The sequence below is a fragment of the Mauremys mutica genome, chromosome 3 (assembly GCF_020497125.1).
Source record: "Mauremys mutica isolate MM-2020 ecotype Southern chromosome 3, ASM2049712v1, whole genome shotgun sequence".
NCBI lineage: Eukaryota > Metazoa > Chordata > Testudines > Geoemydidae > Mauremys > Mauremys mutica.
Genome location: NC_059074.1, coordinates 47,803,932 through 47,825,325, shown reverse-complemented (window position 1 = coordinate 47,825,325; position 21,394 = coordinate 47,803,932). Strand labels below are relative to the sequence as shown.

The following is a 21,394-nucleotide window of genomic DNA, read 5'->3' as shown; positions in this document are numbered from 1 at the left end:
AGGCCCAGGTTAAAAAACCATTGCTCGGGTAGGCTCTCATCTTAATGTGTAAAGATTCTAGTCCCCAAAGAGTACATATTTGCTTTTATTTAACAGTACCCTATTCTGTGGTGTGGGCTCATCACCCTAATAGTCTGCTAATATTTCACTATTTTTATATGACAGCACATATTGAAATTATGTATAACCAAATGTTTCTACGTGCAAAGAACTGCTCTGTTTTCATTTCAGCTGTGTCCTCAGGCTCTCATTTTGTTGACTAAAATAGGAGCCAATGAATGAACGGCTATTTGAGGCTTCATTAGTGCTCTCTCATTGGCCATGTGCATCAGAATAATAATTAATGCTTGTTTTATAGTGTTCTCCAGAATGATTAAACAACATGATAATATGAAGTGAATCTGTAAGAGTCTGTCCACAAACACGTTGCTTAGTAGTCCAATGATAAATGGGCAGTTCAATGTCACACGTGATTAGTGGTCACAAAGGTTTCCAGCAAGACACACACCTTATGTAAAGAAACAGTTTTTATATGGTTCAGATATAATTATAATAATAGTACCTGCTCTTATGATGCCTTCCCCATGCTTAACAAACAGTAAGCCTCAAAAAACTTCTGAGAAGAGGTAAGTACCATTATTGCCATTTTATAGATGATGAAGCTGAAACTCAGAGAGATTATAGTCCTGATCCTAACAAGTGCTGAATAAGAACTGATTTACTGGAGTCAATGGGAGTTGTAGGAGTTTGGCTTCTGGGCGGAGATGTTTCACTTCTTGAAGGATCAAGCTCTATGTCACTGCCCAAAGTCACACCAAAAGATCATGGAAAAGCAGCAGACTGGCTGGTACTTCATCGCTTTCAAGGTATACAGTCATCTAGTTTAGACATGTGGCCGGTCCCACAATCCTCCTGCACACATGGCTTGGTCAGCAAGCATACATATATGCATTCTTCTGTATCTGCCCTGAGCTATATTGTCCTAGCTCAGAGATCCGACACGCATCCATCACTGGCCTTTCTCGCCTCTCTGACCCTCACACTCCTTTATGTGACACATGAGAGTAAGGTTAGAGTTTTGCCCTCTGTGTGTAAACCATCTCTTATGAAGTATTATTGTTCATGAATCTCTTACAATATAAATGTAAAACAGAAAAGAGACCATTTGAACAGCACAGGCACTAGCCTAGACACCCCAATGCAAAATGTGCATGTTGTTTTATTTAACACATCTAAGCATGTGTTTCTTGTCAACACCTATTGTACTATTAAATATTCATTACAGTGTTGTGCATTTGGTATGTTGTTGGTCTCCACAGCAACCTGCCTATCAAGTCTATCTATGATGGCATGTTTCTTATTTCTATCACCTCTAACAAAGACAGATGGTGCAAGGCTGATTGAAACTTTATTCCAGTTAAAAATGGCTTTTTGATTAAATGGAAATTTCTATGAGAAAATTTCATTTTTGTTGAAAATTTTCACTCATTGAATTGACTAAGGCAAAGGATGCAAGTAAATAGGCTAAAACAGGATGTGCTGGTTTAAGGGACTGAGGCAGGAAACATTTTACTTCTAGATCAGTGATTCTACCCTAACTTGATAGTAACCAAAAATCACCAATGTTTTATGGGCTCTCGCTTTTTGTTTGGTTTGGGGTATTTTTGTTTGTTTGTTGGGGTTTTTTTTAGCCTATGTAAAATGAGTTGCTTATACAAGAAAGAATGTGTCTTAGCAAGAGAGATTAGTCAGTTGTGATTCTCCATACAATTGTAATAGTAATATAAATTGTAATTTTCTATAGAAGGGACAATCTCCAGGGAAGAGCTGATAGTTATATTATATGTATTAGAATGTATATGTTATGTTATGGAATCCCACTTTCTGTAAGTCCATGCCATTTTCCAAATCTGTCAATGGGATACTTTTCTTACAAATTTGATGCTTCAAAGACAAAGACATGTTTATATGAATTATTCCGCAATTTCATTTTGAGATGTATTACTAGAATACCTCGCTATTCTCCATTTTTTTTTATTACAGGGAATTTTTTGCAAAGAAGAATCTTTCAAAATGGGAAAAATAATTTACGTGTGACTATTGTAGTAAGCATTATGAGGCAGAGCATCACCTACTGTAAGTTGGCATAGCTCTACTGACCTCAGTTTATTTACTCCAAGTAAAGATCTAACCTTTTTTCTTCAAAATAAAAGATTGTATTGCAATGAAGAATGAAATGGGTTTCTTCTAGAAATTACAGCCCTGGAGAGCAGATCACCAGTGACATAAGCATTATCAATATACATATTTTAATACTATAAATTAAATTAACTTCTTTTCTCCCCCCATGTTTTAGGGAGTGAATCTTTACAAGGTGATGGAAGCTGGTAACTTCATCTGCACGGCTTTGAACAAGAAAACAAATTCTAAAGTTGCACAAGCTTCCTTCAATGTTTGAACTGTAAATTAAGATGTTCTTTCTGCAATACACATTGTCAAAGAGTATTTACAGAAAAAAATCAATTGCAAAACCTTTTCAGTCAAGAAAAAAAGAAAGCATGCTATAGCTGTTCTTTATGGAAAGAGTAACTGTGCGTTAGAATAATACATTTTGCCAAATGTTATTTTGGGGAAATAATACAGCATTGCAAATAATAAATATAATGTCTATCAATACAAATTCATGTACTTGATACTTTTAAAAGTAAGCAAATCAGCAACTTACTGTCTATTTAAATGGCCTTTTAGCTTGCTTTAGAAAAAATTCATTACAGAGTTCCACAAAAAGTGAATACATTGGTAATTCTTAATCAAGCTGACTTTTAGTACAGTACAAATATTTGAAGTAGTTTATGAGATCCCACATTGTGTGTGGCCTGGCTATTATGTGTTTTATTTCTCTGAATCTCCACTTTTCATTTGCCAAGTCAATTATGTTATGAATGTGGAGCCCAATCTAAATTTATTGTAAGTAGTTTCTAGCAATAGCACTTTTGTATTTTTACAATGGTTAACATCTGTTTATGAATGACTTTATCTTGTTCCAAGAGTTTGTGATGAATAGCAGCCTGCCATATCCCCCAAATCTAGTGCAACCTCTCTTATTTGTTACATACATTAAATTCACTGTAATTGCCTTTTTCATCAGCTGTTTTAAAAACCTAATTAATTATATCAAACAATGAAAAGAAGACAGGATATACGCTTTAGTGTAGTACTCTGGGGGTGATTAGATTTTTGTGCAAAAGCCTCATGCACCAGTTGACATTTTATTTTATGATCCCCAGATTATCATTCTCACTCATTATCACAGAACCTGTCTTTCTGGGGATGTTGACACCCATGACTGACTAGCTTACAAAGAGTGAGCCATCCACAGCCTCCCTCTAAGCTCTTGTGAATTTGGTACTGTACCTGTAAATGTCTGAGTGCAACAAAATGCCAGTGAACTACACCATCATCGGTAAATCAGCAATGGACAATTTAAGATAACAACCTCGTTGTTTCTGTAACCTGTTCAAATCATCCATGAAACTACTGTCATCTTCTTGCCTGAAACATCAGTTCTTTTACTGTGTCTGTCTACACAGCCTTCTTCAGTCTTTCATTATGTATCTGCTCTTGATCTGAAGTTGTTAGAAAGCAAGCTCTTAACACAAAACCCAAAAACCTGGGCTCTGATTTTTTCCCCATTGATATATACTCAGCTGTTCTCGGAAATATGAAAATTTGGAGATGAGATTTTTAAAAAGTGAAAGATTTACATGAAAAGAAAGAAGGTGGGCTCACAGTTGTTTGCAGCCCAACTTTGTCAGACTACAGCACTCTTATTTGTGCCATTATCGCATGTTCTGGGGTTGTGCCATGGTCTGAACCAACTTGATTATGAGACATCCAGGTTGTCGGCAGATGTCACATGTGGTTGAAGTTTGGTGGCTACTACTAGCCAAATTATTTTGCCCAGGAATGCGGGGGTTGGAGACAGGATAGTCATTGGAGAGGTCTTCATTGGAGAGGTCTTTCTGGCAAGTGTTGGCTTCCTGAGGACTGGGTGAACTATTGCTTTTTTCCAGGAGTTTGGCAGCTGTGCTTCTCTGAAGCAGGCATAGATTATTTCCATTAGTAGTTCACATAGTTCTTCTTCACTATCTTTTACCAGCCTGGAGTCTCCTGGATCCATTTCACAGACTGTGGCTTTAATATTTTTCAGGGCTACCCTGCTTTGGCATCAGATACAGTTCAGTCTTTACAGCTGGCTGGAAATTGGCCTTGAGTTGGCACATTTATGTGTCAGTTTAAAATCTAACCAGACATCATTGAAAATAAGATTCAGGAAGGAGCTGTAATATGAGTACTCAATCCAAGGGTTGCAAAACCAACAACAACACCCCACACCACTCCCCAACACATGGGCTCATGAACATGAACAGGTCTGGGGATGGTTGTGATCATCTTTCCTTACTTTATTGCTAGATGGGAGAGGTTGATAACATTTGCTCACCATTGAAATATGGGATCATGGAATGCAGCTTGACAATCACTGAGGTAGAATTACTACCAGGGCCGGCTCCAGGGCTTTTGCCACCCCAAGTGGCGCTGGGGGGGAGCCTGCTTCATTCTTCGGCGGCGGGTCCTTCCCTCCACCGAATTCCCACCGAAGAGCCAAACGCGCCGCCCCACTTCATTGGCTACCCCAGGCACCTACTTGCTGTGCTGGTGCCTGGAGCCGGCCCTGATTACTACTATTTTGCTCCATGCTATAGAAATTAACCACTTCTACGGCAAAGGGATAGTTTATGTATAAGATATGACTGTTTTCTCAGAGGGTTATTTTAAGGGAAGAAAGCGTGGCCTAGTGATCAGATCTGTGGTCTGGGAGCTAGGATTCTGTTCCCAGCTGGGTCACTGGCTTACTGTGTGACTTATCAGGTTGCTCACCTAGTGCTGTGAAGTTTTCATTAATTAATATTTGTAAAGCCAGTTGAAATGTTCAGAGCACAGAATTAAAAAAGTATCCAATCTGAGAACTGTCCCAGCAACATTTCCCATGCTTGACTTGTTAATTATTTTTATTTATGCATTTATTTATACTATATTTACTAAATGGAAACATTTTGTCTTCCAATCTCCTGTTTCCTGTTTCACTTAACATCTACCATCATGATCCTAATGTCCTAGCAGGAGGGCATGATTAAAACCAATGTTAATGTAGCCCTTTGGATCATCCTCCAGAGACATGGTATATTTGCTGAAGAACTGTCACCAGCACAGTTGTACTGGTTAAATGCACCTACTATTTTGCAGTGCATGGCATTAATCTTAAAGGTGAAATAAAACATATCTAAATGTTTGTTGAAACAGATACGCTGATGTATTACAACATGCTAGATTCAGCAACTCCAGTTAACTAAGTCACACGTAAGGCGTTAGTAAATATCAGCTGTCACTCCATCACATACTCTAATGTTTACTCCGATAAGGTGTAATCCATTCTGAGTGCATTTGCTTGTGATTACCTTTATTATCAGTTGTTCCAATCTGCTTTAATGGAAAATGATACGCAACTGATGAATCTCTTCTAAGTTACCATAGAAACATATTTCTTCCCTCCATTAAGTAAGCATTAACTATGAGATCTTTGATAACTCAGAATATTCCTCTGTAAAGAAATATTCAAGTTATGGTAATCAAAGTTGATTCAGAGTACCACTCTCAGATCATTTAAATTTTCTTTTCAATTTTTATTTTTGAGCTTCTCTCTATATCACAAATGCAGAGCAAACATTTTCATTCCTGTTTTTATATGAGCTAAAATCACCCAAATTACCATCTGAGCCTGTACCCAGTGTCATCAATGGTAAAACAATTGTACATTTCAGTGGGTGCCTGAACCCATCCTAATACTTTATACTATACACTGAGGTGGAAAATATGTTCTGGATCACACGTGTGACCTTAGTGTTTTTTGGGTTTTTTTGTAATTACTCCAAAAACTGCATGATGAACAGCTGCACATAAGGATAGTAAGGTGCAGACACTTCATGCCCCATACACATAGAATGCCTTTCCTGAGCCGATCTGCAAAAGTCACTATCAACTTCTCTTTCAAATCCTTCCTGGAGACCCACTTTTGCTGTAATGCCTAAAAGACAGTAGCCAGCTAATTATCATTAGATAAAAGAGCAGTCGGTGACAGATTACATATACCACATATCATAACATTTAAAAATATATACAACTATGTACAAAATCAAATCTAACTATGTTTATTAGCCATCACTCTGACTGCTGTGGTGTCTAAGGGACTTTAATACCTTTAAAACTGAAATTGCTGCTGGCTGGGATTCTCAGCTGATTATCTGTTACTAATGTATTTAATATAATAGATATTTAAACTAAAAGAAGTGGCATTAGGAATCAGTAGCATGGTAAATGCCTAACCAGTGTATTCTCCTGTTGATGCATTCATAATTCCCAATAAAATTAATAATGATGTTTGGCATATGTCTTTATTGTAGAAGACAATAGAAAAGTGCACGTTTTAATGGCACTCGTCTCCAAGAAGCAAGTTAGCAAGGAACCCATTTTCAGGAAATCATCAAGGCCAGATGGTTTTCACCTAAGGGATTCTTAGGAAAATAATATATGAAAAGCACAGGAAATAATTCTAAAGAAAACAAAGGACAAGAATTATATCATGTACTGAAATGCACCTCAGTCCATAGGGCTTGAACAAGGCCCTGTAGAACATGTAAAACCCATGATGGAAAGGATAAATTTTTCATATCAGATGGGCCTAAGTGTTATGTAGGGCCCATAGCCTCGAAGACTGGAAAATCTCTAAAATGGACTATATCTTTAGAAGGCAACTAAAAGAGATCACAGGAATTACAGTTCTGTAAAAACAGACTGTATCTTGCCACCTTTGAATTCAACAGGAAGGTTTCCACTGACTTCAGTGAAAGACAGAGGAGGCCCTAACGTCCTGGAAACTAACGAGCATCTAATTAAGGAGAGAAAATAGTAGACTACTTGGATAAATAAGCTCTGCCATAGCCAAACAAATATGGTGGGCTGGATCCCCAGTTGGTGTAAATTGTCATTGTTCCACTGAATTCAACAAAGCTGTGACAGCTTACACCAACGATCTCCCTTCACTTCTCTAGTGGAAAATCATGCTTCTCTCGCCTGTTCTTTGAAAGTGTTACTAAAACAAAATGTTAACATAGGTAACCCAATAGACATAATGTAATGCTAATTTTCAAAACACTTTTGATAATATTCCTTAAACGGGGACTATGATGGATAAAAGGAAAAAAGTCTTATTGAGTAAAAACATGCTACCTAATAGGAAATAAAAAGTCATAGTGAATGGCTAGTCCTCACAGTGGAGAGAAATTAATGGTGGGCTATGACCAATTTAATATATTTATGAATCTGTCTAGGGCAGTGATACTCAGACCCCAGTGGTTCAGGAGCCAAATTAGTGATCAACATTACCCAAAAGAGCCACAGTAGTGTGAATGCCAGGGAAAATATTTAGTTTATATATACAAACTTAGACTGGTTAATAATTAAATCACTGTATTTTAATATCATGTGCTGCAAAGAGCCTCAGGAGACATATTAAAAAGCCACTTGTGGCTTGAGAGCTACAGTCTGAGTATCACTGATCTAGGGTTTTATAAGGTCAACCATCACTGTGATATTCGAATGCCTTAATAGACTTGAATTTTCAGGGAAGATATTTGAGTCGTTGGACAAGTTAAGAAAGACATCTACTCTGTCTGCAACAGGAGTTAAAAAACCATACAATGCCTGGTAATATTAGAAAAAGGATCCAAAGCAATACAAAGAATATTGTAATAAGATTACATACAACAATATACCCATATTTAGAGTACTGTGTCTGGAAGTCAAACTTAAAATGCTTCTATTCGTTTGAAAGACTTTCTTGGCTGAGGGATGTTTCCTATCCATATAAGTACTTGTAGAACTGGTAAAAATTTACAACCCAGAAGGAACAGAAATTGTATCGGAAATGCAAATTTTTAAAAGGCCTGGAGAAAAGCAACAAGTGCGTACAATATGGAAAACATGCAATATGGCTTGAAAAGCAGGAATGTTTAAAGGGATCTAACCGAGATATTTGCAGGCTATGTCTGCCTAGGTTTTATTCCAAGTTCACCATTGTGCTATCTGAACATCTATCCGAATTATGAAGGCCATAGTAAAAATCTGTCAGTCCCTGAAAGTAGTATTTGCTTGGTGTGGCTCTGCAACCACATTTTCACTTTAGGAAAACTTGATTCTGAGCTTAAACTGCCCAGTGACAATTTTCAGATTTATGCTAGTCTACAGCTGCTTATGCAATGGTCTACATGCCAGGATAAAAGTCTACTAATGAAGTTGCAACTTTAGCTCAGTTTTTATAGGCTCATGCTTTAAGTGCTGAAGATCAGGGATCTGATGACCAAAGTAGGGGGGCACATGATAAAAAGCATATGATTATTGTTACCATGCCCTTGGAGCACTGTATTCACTGTAATCATGACCAGCCTATCCCCTACTTACAATCAAACTCAGCAATCAAAAGCTGACCCCCAAGGGACTATTATGTGCTAGAGGATGGATTGAAATGATGATTAAGCTACTTGAATACCTGTGTATAGCGCGGACATTTGTTTATTTAATAACTTATACTACTCTTCAGAAGTTTACAACCAGAAAAGGTACAATTACCCTAACAAAGCATCAGGCTAAAATACAAAGCCAAAAGAAGCATGATACAGAAATTTCATACACATCTCATGAAGATACTGTAGTCTATTATTAAGCATTTGTGACAGCATTAGTTAACATATCCAATCAAGTTATCAAAGTAACACAATATCCACTAAACTTTTGGTATCCATTCTAAATAAATTGGGGGGCAGGGAAGGCACATAAAGGAACATACTCAGGTTGCTTAAGGCCCTAAAATTAGGTGGTTTTAAATTTAAAAAAAAATTACAAACCTAAAGGTTAGCAGAAATATTTACATGGTTCTTTTGTTTGAATAAAAAGAAATTTTTAAAATCTGAATTTAAATGTAGCCCTGCAAGTTTTTGCATACATGCTCTTCAGCATTGCACTAGTGGATGCGAGGAATACAGTCAGATTGGAAACAAAACTGAGATATGCGTCTTTCCATATGTGACTCCATTAATGCATCATTTATTTTCTAAAGTATGGAAATATTAAATATGCTAATACTAGTGGATCATAGTTCTGAGCTTGGTCTTTTTACATCATATTTTTAAGGCAACAGTGATATTCTAATATGTAATGCCCACTTTGTAAATGTTAGTAATTGACGGATGGATTTAGAACTGCCTTTTAATTAGCAAATTGACTATCTTTCCTATCAATTTGTGTTTCTGTTTGTGTTCTGTACTAGTGTTAATTAAATAATATGATTGTATTTAATTTCAAACTAATAAAATAGGAAGGAAATTATTCTAAATGTACAGGCCTCAAAGAGAGAGGAAAAAAAGGATGGTTAATAATTAGTGAAACTTCTACAGTTACCTAACATAGGTTTTGCATACACAATAATTTTGCAGTCTTCTGGCCAGTCATTTCACAATCCACTAAAGCCAGAAACAAAGGCGTGTTTGAAAGGAAGGATTCCTGGCTTTCTAATAATGGTAGAAAGCTCCCATTCCTAGCCCTGATGGGTTGCAAGATATCGGGGATAAGATCCTGGCCCCAGTGTAGTTAATGGCAAAACTTGCATTGAATTCAGTGGGGCCAGTATTTCAATCCAGATGTTAAACTTGTCACTGTATAGAAATACAATTAATTTACCACATGGATATCACTGCCATGTAGACTACATATGTGGTGGCAGTGTCATAGAAACACAGGAACTCCAGAAAAATTTGATTATGCGGAAACTACATTAAAAAAAAACATTTCAACGTAAAATTACTGGTCACCTCTATTTATCTATGTGATAAGTTGTAGAGATGTGATAAACTGTATTTATCATGCAACTTTGAACACCTCATCTACACTCTTCTTACTAATCCATCTTTGCAACAATTAATTCAAATTTACCTTAGCAATGTCAAGGAACTGCCATTTAAAAATAAAATTACCACCAGTTATTAAACAAATTATCTTGGCCTGAGGCCTATGCCACTATTCAGTCTGCAGTCAGTGAGCGGTTTAAGGTGTGATATCTTGTTTCCTAGGTGTGCCAGAAACAGGAGTACCTGATAATGAAGATTTCCAGGTTCTACTCCTATGAGTGGAGTAGACCTTAAAATCTTGATATTATTGTGTACAGAATAACTAATTTTAAAAGTTTAGACATTTTTATCATGTATTTTTGATTAACTTCTTTCTCAAGAGCTGGACATTTGCACTCATAGTGCTAAGGTCGTATGGGTGTGGGGATTAAAAAAATAGTACCAGTAACATTCATAGATTCCAAGGTCAGAAGGTACCATTGTGATCATCTAGTCCAATGTCCTGTATAACACAGACCATAAGAACATCTCCCACATAATTCCTGGAGCAGATCTTTTAGAAAAAAATCCAATCTTGATTTAAAATGGTCAGTGATGGAGAACCCACCCTTGGTAAATTGTTCTAATGGTTAATTACTCTCACTGTTAAAAATGTACATCTTATTTCTAGTGTGAATTTGCCTCACTTCAATGCCCAACCATTGGGTCATGTTACACGTTTCTGTGCTAGATTGAATAGCCCATTGGTAAATATTTGTTCGCCACTTAGGTACTTTTAGACTGCGGTCAAGTAACCCCTTAACCTTCTTTTTGCCACACTTAGCCATGTAGCTAGCCCAGATTCATGCTGATATAATATTTTTACCACAAACCATGGCAGATGCTCAAATGGAAATTTAAACATTAAAGATTCTCCAGTGTGCAACTGTGGTCACTCACAACAGACCATGTAACATGTAATAACTCAATGCCTGAGTCACGAAGGAGGCATCACAGCAATACATTCTGCTACTCTAGATTCACTTATCTGGATTAGCCATCTAAATCTAAAATTATAGTTACTGTTCTAACTTTCCATCAGCCATACGAAGAAGAAGAATATTTTACAATCATATACTGACAGTCCAGAGCTATGACAAATAGACATATACTGTATAAATCAATAAGCATGCACAGGGGTGTGAGTGAGTGCAGTTTTAAAATTTTTCCATTTGGGAAAGGTTTTGTAAATGTAAGTAAATATAAAACTCTTTCATACTCTCAACCACAAAATCCCATTACAAACTAGACTTTATAACATACATTTTATGATGACATATCCACAACAGGCTGGCTACCAAGAATAGCCTCAAAGAGAGTATGCCACAATGTTGATTATCTATGACTGCTAATGGACCATAAGAATCTCAGATGAATGAACTGGTGAGGGGTTTCTTGATGGATACGTTGCTCTGCAGGTTCTGAAAACAGAAAGTGTACGTTTATTTAATAGTGCAGTTATACGGCTTTTGGGTGGACTCTTGGTTCCTTTGAAGTCATTAGCAAAACTCCCACTGGAATACAATGGAACCAGGATTTCAACCCTTATATTTGCAATGAGCATTGTGGGATAAAATCATTCCCTTCACTGTAATTAATTCTTTTATAGTGTTTGTACCTGTGTTTAGTCCCATTTTATTTATACTCTGATTGACAGTCTCCAGTCACTACAAACCAGAGATATGAAAAGAAATGAACTGTATTTCACATATCCTTGACTTGTCTTTTGCATCTTTCTACAAAATTCCTCTTTGATCTCTGTCTCAGAATTTAATAATGAAATGTCATGCAACACCCTATCATTATCTCTCTTGCCACCTTAATTCTGTACCCCATCCTTTGACATTGTGTGTCTTGAAATCTGGCCATTTAATCTGGCCCAATAAAATGCATCATATTTAACTTGTGGATTTAAACAACAAACATTTGTGCACTTGACAAAGTTAACGTGTATTTTTTGTTTTGTTGCCACTTTGTAAGATACAATGTGGTACATCCTTCACTCTGACAATTTCCCACAGAACCCCCATTAACAATAATGGGACCTGCACTGATAAAAAAAACTCCACTCATGGGTTTGTGAACATACCCCAAGGTGAGTATTCAACCAGTTCATCCCCTGTTTGCCAGAAGAATAGGGAAGTAATCCTGCTCTCCCCCAACATTTTGCACACAGGTTTCACCCTCACTTGAGATGGAAAGGGAAGCTGGAAAATGGAGTCCTTTTTGCTAAGCAGAGTGCATTATTGATGTGCATAAAACAGCTTTCCATGCTGAGTCTCCTACCTCTGACAGGGTGGAGCAGGTGAGTACCAGAAGAACTAATTCATTCTCTCACTGGGATACACTGTACTGCATTTTAAACACAACTACAAAGGTAGAGTCAAAATGTGAGGAAAGTAACTCTCATGAATGCCAATTTCCTAATACCAAAGATTTGTAACTTTGTCAAATTACCTGGTCTTTAGAAGAGCCACCAAGACTATTCCCAGGATGAGTACTATGCAAGAGGTATACGCAATAATATAGATTGTTTCACCTACAAATAAAAAAATAGAAAATTACACAAGAACTGTATTGTTTTAGTAGTAAGGATTCTACCCTCTCCTGCTGTTGCAAAAACTTTCACATCCTCCCTGCAGTCAGTTGGCATATATCCACTCCAACAGAATTTCATGTATATAGGGCTACACTTTACCCCATGTGAAAGTTTATGGTGGTGCAGTATTTGACATCCTGCTAGGTAAGTGGTGTTTTTCCATGAGCACATTACACCTGGCTACCTATTTGATTCCAGGTTGTTGTTAAGATGTTGGTTTTAACTTAAAAAATACAAATGGCCTGGGACCTACCTATCTAATAGACACCCCCCAATATACCATGGCATATTACCACAGTTTCAGGGGCACCAGAGCAGGAGCCTCATTGGTATAAAGAATTCATGGGCGGCTGGCAGGGTATTCTCTGTTCAGGCCCTGTGCCTTTGACATTCTCTCCTTCCCATGAGCCTCTATCCAACAAATCCCATAAGCATGTATTGAATGTGACTCCTTATGTGCTGAAAATTAAATATGTGCATAAGAGATTTGCTTGGATCCGGGCATGGGTCTGTAAAAGCCTACGTCCAATATTGCTAAACCCAAACATTCAAAGAGAACACATCAGACCACCCCCCAAATCATAAGATTGTTCAAAAATAATGAGATTTAAGAAAATAATCAATTTGGGGTTTTTCTTATTTGCCTTCTACTTTCATAGACATTTTTTATTTTTTGAATGAAAAAATTCAAAAACAAAAAAAAAATTTGTCAAAGAAATCCAAAAATTAGTCATAACTGAACCATTTTCATGAAATAGTTCAATTCTGGTACACAAAAATTTGGACAAAAATATTTTATTAAAAATTTTCAGTTAGCTCTACTGGCAAAATGGCATAGTTGTTAACCCTGAGGTCATACTGCAAGGCCTAGCTGTTCTCCCTGGCTTCCAAGAAATGGGGAATTTGGGAGTCTGGGTAGTGGCACGGTACTCTTCAGTGGGGCAGAGGAGTGGTTGAGCTTAAACCAGTGATGAGCTGCCAAAATGCTAACAACCTCCTCCTCACCCCATGCCCCCCCGGGGCTCCTGCCCCATCCAACCTCCCCATGTTCCTTGACAGCCCCCCCCCGGGACCCGTGCCCTATCCACCCCCCTTCCCTGTCCCCTGACTGCCCCTTGCCACCCCATCCAACCCCTTCTCTCATTCCAGATGGCACCCCGAGACCCCTGTCCCATCCAACCACACGGTCTCTCTGTCTCGACTGTCCCTGGAATCCCTACCCCTAACTGCCCCCCACCACCCCATCCAACCCCTGCTCCTTTCTGACTGCCCCCCCGGGACCCTTGCCCCCATTCAATCCCCCTGTTCTCTGCCCTCTGACTGCCCCGACACTAATCCACCCCCCCAACTCTCCTGCCCTCTATCCAACACGCCCTCCCTGCTCCCTTACCGTGCTGCCTGGATGTGGGGGCCCAGCTGGGCTGGGGCTGGGACCGGAGCCACCCGGCCGACGTCGGGGCTGGACCCGGGGGCTGGGCAGGAGGCGCGCCGCCCGGCCGAGGTCGCGGCCGGACCTGGGGGCCGGGCAGGAGCCGCGCTGCCTGGCCGAGGTCGGGGCCGGACCCAGGGGCCAGGCAGGAGCTGCGCCGGACCCAGGGGCCGGGCAGGAGCCGCGCTGCCCAGCTGAGGTCGGGGCTGGCCCCGGGGACCGGGCAGGAGCCGGGCTGCCCGGCCGAGGTCGCGGCAGGACCCCGGGGGGCAGGAGCCGCGCCGACCCACCCCAGGGTCCGGCCGCAACCTCGCCGGGCGGCGCGGTGCCTGGAGCCCTCCTCCCGCTGGCGCCCCCGCCCCACAGCCCCGGCCCCAGCTCAAGCTCACCTGCAGGAAGCCTCTGCTTTCTTCTCAGCCCTCCCAGGCTTCCCACGGGAACAGCTGATTCGCGGGAAGCTGGGGAGGGGGAGGAGAGTTGAGAAGAGGAGGCGGAGTAAGGTGAGCTGGGGCCGGGGGAAGGTTAGGGAGCTGCTAGAGCTTTTGTTAAATTTAAAAGCCCTTTTGGAACTAGTTGTCCCTCCAGGAACAACCGGTTCTAAACGGGCTTCTAAATTTAACAACCGGTTCTCGCGAACCGGTGCGAACCGGCTGCAGCTCACCACTGGCCTAAACTTCATTCTATATGTTTGCTGTGGCTTGGGTGTTATACTGGGTTAATTGCGGCTTTTAAAAAAAGTTGTCAAGGGTGCCCAGAGCCTGGGAAAGACGTTCTTTTGAAAGAATATATCTATTATATATACACACATTCGCTCCCCCATAATTATACTTTACGGAGAAGTCAGATTCGAAATATACGTGCAATAAACAAACAAAAAAGCACAATAAGAGGGGAAAGAAATTGATATTAAAGAAATATGTGGTTAATTTTCCACACAGCTCTCATACGATGTCCCCATTCACTGTCTACTAATGGGTAGACAGGTATATCATTGGAATAAAAACAAGTTATGGAACTTTTCACATCATGAACAGCAAATGAAAATGTCATAGATTATGCATACATGCTGGTTCCAGCCCCTACTCCATGAAGAAATAGTCTCAGTTTCAATAAAGATCAGGGGGAGGGATAGCTCAGTGCTTTGAGCATTAGCCTGCTAAATCCAGGTTATGAGCTAAATCCTTAAGGGGCCCACTTAGCGATCTGGGGCAAAATCAGTAGTTGGGCCTGCTAATGAAGGCAGGGGGCTGGACTCAATGACCTTTCAGGGTCCCTTCCAGTTCTAGGAGATAGGTACATTTCCATATATTATATTATATACTGGTATCTTCAACCTTGTATGTGTAGGATAGCTGGGATAAAGTTGTAAATCTGGTTTGTGTCTGTAGGTTAGTGTTGCCAGCCATACTGGGAGGATGAGTGCAGTAACTACAGCGATTGCTATTCTGTATGTGGAAAGTGAATGGCACAGATTGCATTTACTCGTTCATAGTTGAATGGTGGACAGGGGAGGGTAAAATGTCAGCTGTTCTGATCTCAGCTACTACAGTGTTTGGAGTAATGTAAGTATCTACATAGACCTAGCACTGAATGACCCTTTTTGGCCAAAAAGTGCAGAATTCATGTCAAATTTGCTGAATTGTTTCAGCTGGAAAAGCTTCTGAAAAATCTGCTTGTTTCATTTCAAGGAAACGCTGCAATTTTCTGAGTCAAAACAGTTTTGTTTGACCTCAAATGATTGCACACTTCCTGTTTGTAGTGTGGAGAGGATACTGGCAGTATGTAGACTATATAGGAAGTATAGGAAGAGTTAGTTGTATAGGTGTAAGAAGACATCTGACTGCAGAAAGAGGAAATGAGTTTTTCCAGTGCATGGAACCAATCCTCAATGGTATTATTAGTGTGTGTAAAGCTGCTTATATTTGTGTGAATGAGAGGATGATCTCGAATATTCATTGGACAGATTAGTGTTTATGAGGGTTCCTCAGAAGTCTCAGGGTCCCCCCCCCCATTTATAAAGAATGAAGTTTACAATGTTTTATAATTTACAAATTAAAGTCAGTGAAGCTGAACTAATCTCAGTCCCACAACATTTCCTCCACTTATAAACCGTGTCTATTGCTTGTTTATCTGGACACTCACTACTGCAGAACTACATATTAGGAAACAACTGATATCTCTGTACACTAACAGCAAAATAATATTAATTTGCCAAGCACAGTTTTTATTGTTTCCCAAAGAAATAGATCAAATTTCTGCATTCTTAACTTCCCCTCTTTACAAAACATCCTTTGCACCCAAAGCTCTGGATCGGGCAAAATAAAATTTTATCTTCACACATGAATATTTTTTCAGATTAAACAGTAATCACTAATATCTTAAATGATCTGGATCTACAAAACTGTGCAGGACAATTTGCATAGGTTAATGTATCACCCATGCCAGTGGAACTGTATTTCAACTGTGTGCGTCTGCTGGTGACAGTAACAACCTTCTATAAATTGTTTTTTTTGGTGGAATGTTTTAAATTCAGATACAAGGGGTGAATTCCTGGCTCCATTGAGATTGATAGAAAAACTCCCATTGACTTCAGTGGGGCAATGATTTCACCCAGTATGTACCATGATAGTGGGGTAAAGACTCATTCTGAAGTTTTGTTAACTGTATATAATATACATAATGTTGTAATTGCTTTTAAGGAAGTACGTTTTAATAATAACAACATGTGTAGTATATATGGAGCAAGAAAACTTGCCTTTTATCACCACAGAAAAGTTAAAAATTCAGTACAAATTCAGTACAGGTAAGAAAATTAATAAGGTTCCAGTACCATGAAGTTAAATATGAAATTACTGCAACTCATATGGCATGAAAGAATTTTCTTTACCATCCTTAAATACTGTTGCTATACAATGCAGGGTCTGGAAAGCTCCAGACTTGTACTGCTGGTTTGCACCTGACACTGAGGGGACACTTATGTGTGCAGGTGTAATGTCTCAAACATAGTTGCCCACTTGTGGAGTCACTGTAGGGGAACAGTCTCCAAATTGCACAGTATGGTTGAAATGCTGGTAAATTAAAAACTGCCCATGCTGGTGATAAGTATTGTGTGGTGGCTGATGAGGACCACTTCTAATATGGACCCAGGGAGTGTTATTTAATTGGACTATGTTCTGTTTCACACCTAAATTTCCTGTGGTTATAAATGGAAAGATGTTTATATTTTGTACTAGTTTTTTATGTAATTAAAATAAAACCAAAGTTAAAAATTACCAAAGGATGCTTTAAAGGTAGAGGAAGCTTATAATGTGAGATTACACCCTGCTGTGCTGTACCAAAGGAGGTGAGCTTGCATCCCCAGTTCATACTTTAAGCCTATTATTAATGGTGGTTCAAATGATTACTGTGGTCTTGGGAATGTGTTGCTGGATAGCAAACTTAAAAAAGGAAGCCCAGAAAAATAATGCAAATGAAACAAATGCTAATAAAAAAAAGTAAAACAAAAGCAGTGGAATGTAGGCCTTGTTTGACATAAATTATTGAATATGGGTGAGGCTTATTTTTGGGGAGACAGGATTAGGGAGGTAAATGGATCAACAGGCGGGAAGCAGAATAAGGGGGAACACCCAAGGAACCATTTACAATGGACAAGATCACAACAGATAAGATAAGCCAGGAATGTAAGATAACATATAGAGTAAGTCCTGCATTTAATACAGAAATTCCTGCAGAGTAACCAAGCCAATCGCAAAACGTGATGCAATGTAATGTGGAAATGTATATGAAGGAAGAGGTTTGCTGTGTAACTATGTATGTGTGGTATGCCCTATGCCTACCCCCTACATTTGAGTGTGATCAACAACGTGTGGCTTTGCTGTATGCCAAATAAAGGAACCTGAGTGACGAGACTGGAGTTAAACTAAACTCTTGGGGAAGTGAGTGAAAACAATATCTACATAGCAAACCCCCCGCTCAAAGCAGTGAGTCTAGTGTAGAGATGCCCATAGACCAGGGATCGGCAACCTTTGGCACGCAGCTTGCCAGGGTAAGCACCTTGGCGGGCCGCGCCAGTTTGTTTACCTGCTGCATCTGCAGGTTCGGCTGAACACGGCTTCCACTGGATGTGGTTCACCGCTTCAGGCCAATGGGGGCTGCGGGAAGCAGTGGCCTGCACGTCCCTTGGCCCGTGCCACTTCCTGCAGCCCCCATTGGCCTGGAGCGGCAAACCACAGCCAATGGGAGCCACAATTGGCCGAACCAGCAGACGCGGCAGGTAAACAAACCGACCCAACCCACCAGGGGGCTTACCCTGGCGAGCCGCATGCCAAAGGTTGCCAATCTCTGCCATAGAGTCTGGCTCGATTGACTTGGGCTTCTTCTGCAGGGCTAGAAATAGCAGCATAGTTGTGCCCGGTGGGCTAGAGTCCGGGCTCTGAAACCCAGCAAGAGGGGAGGGTTTCAGAGCTCAGGCTCCAGGCTGAGCCCAACCACCTACACACTTATTTGCAGCCCGTCAGCATGAGCTCAAGTCAGTTGACCCAGGTTCTGAGGGTACCGCTACACTGCAATAAAAGACCTGTGGCATGGCCTCGCCTGGTCTGGGTCAGCTGATTCAGGCTCACAGGGCTCAGGCTGCGGGACTAAAAATTGTAGTGTATATGTAACGCTGACAGACCCTGGTCGTCATCGAGCGGAATTGAACCTGGGACTTTTGGAGTTTAGTGCATGAGCCTCCACTGCATGAGCTAAAATCAATATGGCTGCTAGCTAAGGCCATAGAGCAGACTCATTAATCTCTCTCTAAGTGATCTCGTGCCACTTGATGGGACAGAACCCCACACCCAGGAGGTGTGTGGGTTACATAGACATTCAGGCTTGGGCTGAAGCCGGGGCTCTAGACTCTAGCGAGGGGTTGGGTCTCAGAGCCCAGGCTCCAGTCCAAGCTTGAGCATCTACGTTGCAATTTTTAGCCCCTCAGCCTCAGCCCTGTGAGCCCAGGTCAATTGACCTGACTTCCGCTGCAGTGTAGCCATACCCTGAGACTCACTGTCATGGTTGGGTTTTGGGGGGGGGTTTCTGTATAGATGTACCTTTGGTCAACAATAAGGGCTTTGGCACTTGACTATTGCCTACCCAGGCACTCCCACTGCATCTTCCGTTATTCTCACTCAGTTTTCAGAGAACTCAGCAGAGTTGCTGTGGCAGGAGAGAACAACTCAGGCCACCTAACTCTTTCCTATTCTGGCTCGAAGGAAGCCAGAATGTATTAATTTTAAAGTGCAGACTGTTGGGACTGTAGACGCTAGGTCAGTAGTTAAAATCCCAGGGAAGTCCCAACATAACCAGAACCATTGGCAACTGTGCCCAGACAGTCCAAGAGTAGCTTTCAAATGTATTCAGCCTAACTCAGGCTGTGTCTACACTGTGCACCTTACAGCGGCACAGTTGTGCCAGAAGTTAAGCAGTGTAGCTGCTCTTTGTTGGCGGGAGAGGGCTCTCCAACCGACAAAATAAAACCACCCCAACGAGGGTTTTACCAATGAAAGTGCAGCGTAGACAGCCTCAGATGAGATTCTTCCTCTTCTGGGTCCTTTCCTGATCTCCCTCTCATATTCTGTGTACATAGGGCATTCGCTGCTCAGTTAGCATTAGAACCAACATCACCACTGGAGGGTGAAAACTGAAGCAGTGTCAAGCAGTCTGCAGGAGTTCCAGTCATCCCAATGGATGGATGGGGAAAGGCAAAAGCTGCCAAACTGGGAGATTCTATGGGCAGGAGTGGTCCCAGCCTTATTTATAAAGTCCTATAACAAAGCTGTTTATCTGATTGTCACCAGATTCATTGACTAGATATGTTATTGGGAAGCAGCTGAGGTACGTTCTCACTTAATTTCTCACTTACTTATGGAGATTAGGTTAAAAGAAACATGTTCCTTGAATTAAACAGGATAAATCCTGGCAATATGGAAGTATTTTAATAACAGTTTTAAAAGACACCCTGTGATTTTAAAGTCCATCTCTTACTTCATAGGGAAAACATTCACTGATTCCCTCTCTCTAGACTGAATCACCTTTCCATATTATAGTTTGTAGTGAAACAGAGATGAATGAGCTAAGTGTTACTATTCAGGGTCTCTTACAGAGCCCCTTGAAGTCAATTGCAAGACTTCCATTGACTTCAGTCAGCTTTTGATCAGACCATTGGTTGGTTACTGATTGCCTTCTCTCGTTGCTGTACCACAGAAAGGAGAAGGGACCAGCTCACACCTGCTAGGGCAGATCTCTTGCAGATCAAGTGGTAAAGGTCTGTGTCCATTTTTTATCAGCAGAAGGAGCAGGGTTCTTGTCTCTGCTCCAAAGATGTGTGTATTATTTATATAGCAGTTGTGTCTAGTCTCTACCAGACGTGGATTCATGACCCATATTTCATTGTAATCAGATTTTCTTATTTTCTTATTTCAGTCCACATAGTTGTTTGAACTCACATTTAGAATCTAGAGTAGCAGTCATTTGTCATTACCACTAGTTACACAAAATAAATATAAGCTTATCCAGTGATGTTTGATTAATATCTCTGACAGCATCAAAGGTGTTCATGGTGCTTTCCAGATGTCGAAATAGGACCAAATCCCTGGCCAAAAGAACTTGTAAGAATTGACTACCTATTCCACCCTATGAGCTATTTTTAAAAAAATACAACCTTTAATTTATGCCTATCTCATCTCCTGGAACCTATGACAACAACAACAATACCTAATTATTATAGAGTTCTTTTCATCCATGAATCTTTAAAGACTTAACAGTATTAGGGCTTCTCTTCACTATTGGGGTAAGTCGAGCTACGTTATGCTACTTCAGCTACATGAATAATGTAGCTGGAGTTGATGTAGCTTGGATCGACTTACCCAGTGTCTTCACTGTGCTATGTCAATGGGAGATGCTCTCCAGTCGACTTACCTTACTCTTCTCAGGGAGCTGGAGTACCAGAGTCAACTGGAGAGCACTTGCCATCAATTTAGCGGGTCTTCACTAGACCCTCTAAATCTACACCCGCTGCATCAATTGCAGCAGCGTTGATCTCCCCAGTAGTGAAGACAAGGCCTGAGGTCCGTTTTATAGAGGGGCAAACTGAGGATCAGAAAAATGTAGTGACTTAACCAAGGATACACAGCAGTCCAGTGCCAGAACCAGAAATAAAGCTCAGGTCTCCTGATACCATTCCAGGGCACCATCCATTGGGCCATACTGCACAGTGTTTCATGAATGAAATTTCAAAGACTATTTCTGTGAAAATCATGCAGTTATTGGCCA

The 21,394-nt window shown here is 40.4% G+C and overlaps 2 protein-coding genes across 3 annotated transcripts in view; one reads left to right on the top strand and one right to left on the bottom strand.

Moving 5' to 3' along the window:
- Positions 1-6,470, top strand: part of HMGCLL1 (3-hydroxymethyl-3-methylglutaryl-CoA lyase like 1) — a 98,117-nt gene extending 91,647 nt beyond the window's left edge. For both annotated transcript variants that reach the window (XM_045011822.1, XM_045011823.1), the window contains exon 9: positions 2,357-6,470. In XM_045011822.1, coding sequence (XP_044867757.1) covers positions 2,357-2,458 — 102 coding nt within the window. In that variant the 3' untranslated portion in view covers positions 2,459-6,470. The remainder of the gene's footprint in view (positions 1-2,356) is intronic.
- A 4,872-nt stretch (positions 6,471-11,342) lies between these two features.
- The window catches only part of GFRAL (GDNF family receptor alpha like), a 33,947-nt gene continuing 23,895 nt past the window's right edge, over positions 11,343-21,394 (bottom strand). The window contains exons 9-10 of the mRNA XM_045009432.1: positions 12,513-12,594; positions 11,343-11,476 (exon numbers count right to left, since the gene is read on the bottom strand). Of these exons, the coding sequence (XP_044865367.1) occupies positions 11,404-11,476; positions 12,513-12,594 (155 nt within the window). The 3' untranslated portion in view covers positions 11,343-11,403. The remainder of the gene's footprint in view (positions 11,477-12,512; positions 12,595-21,394) is intronic.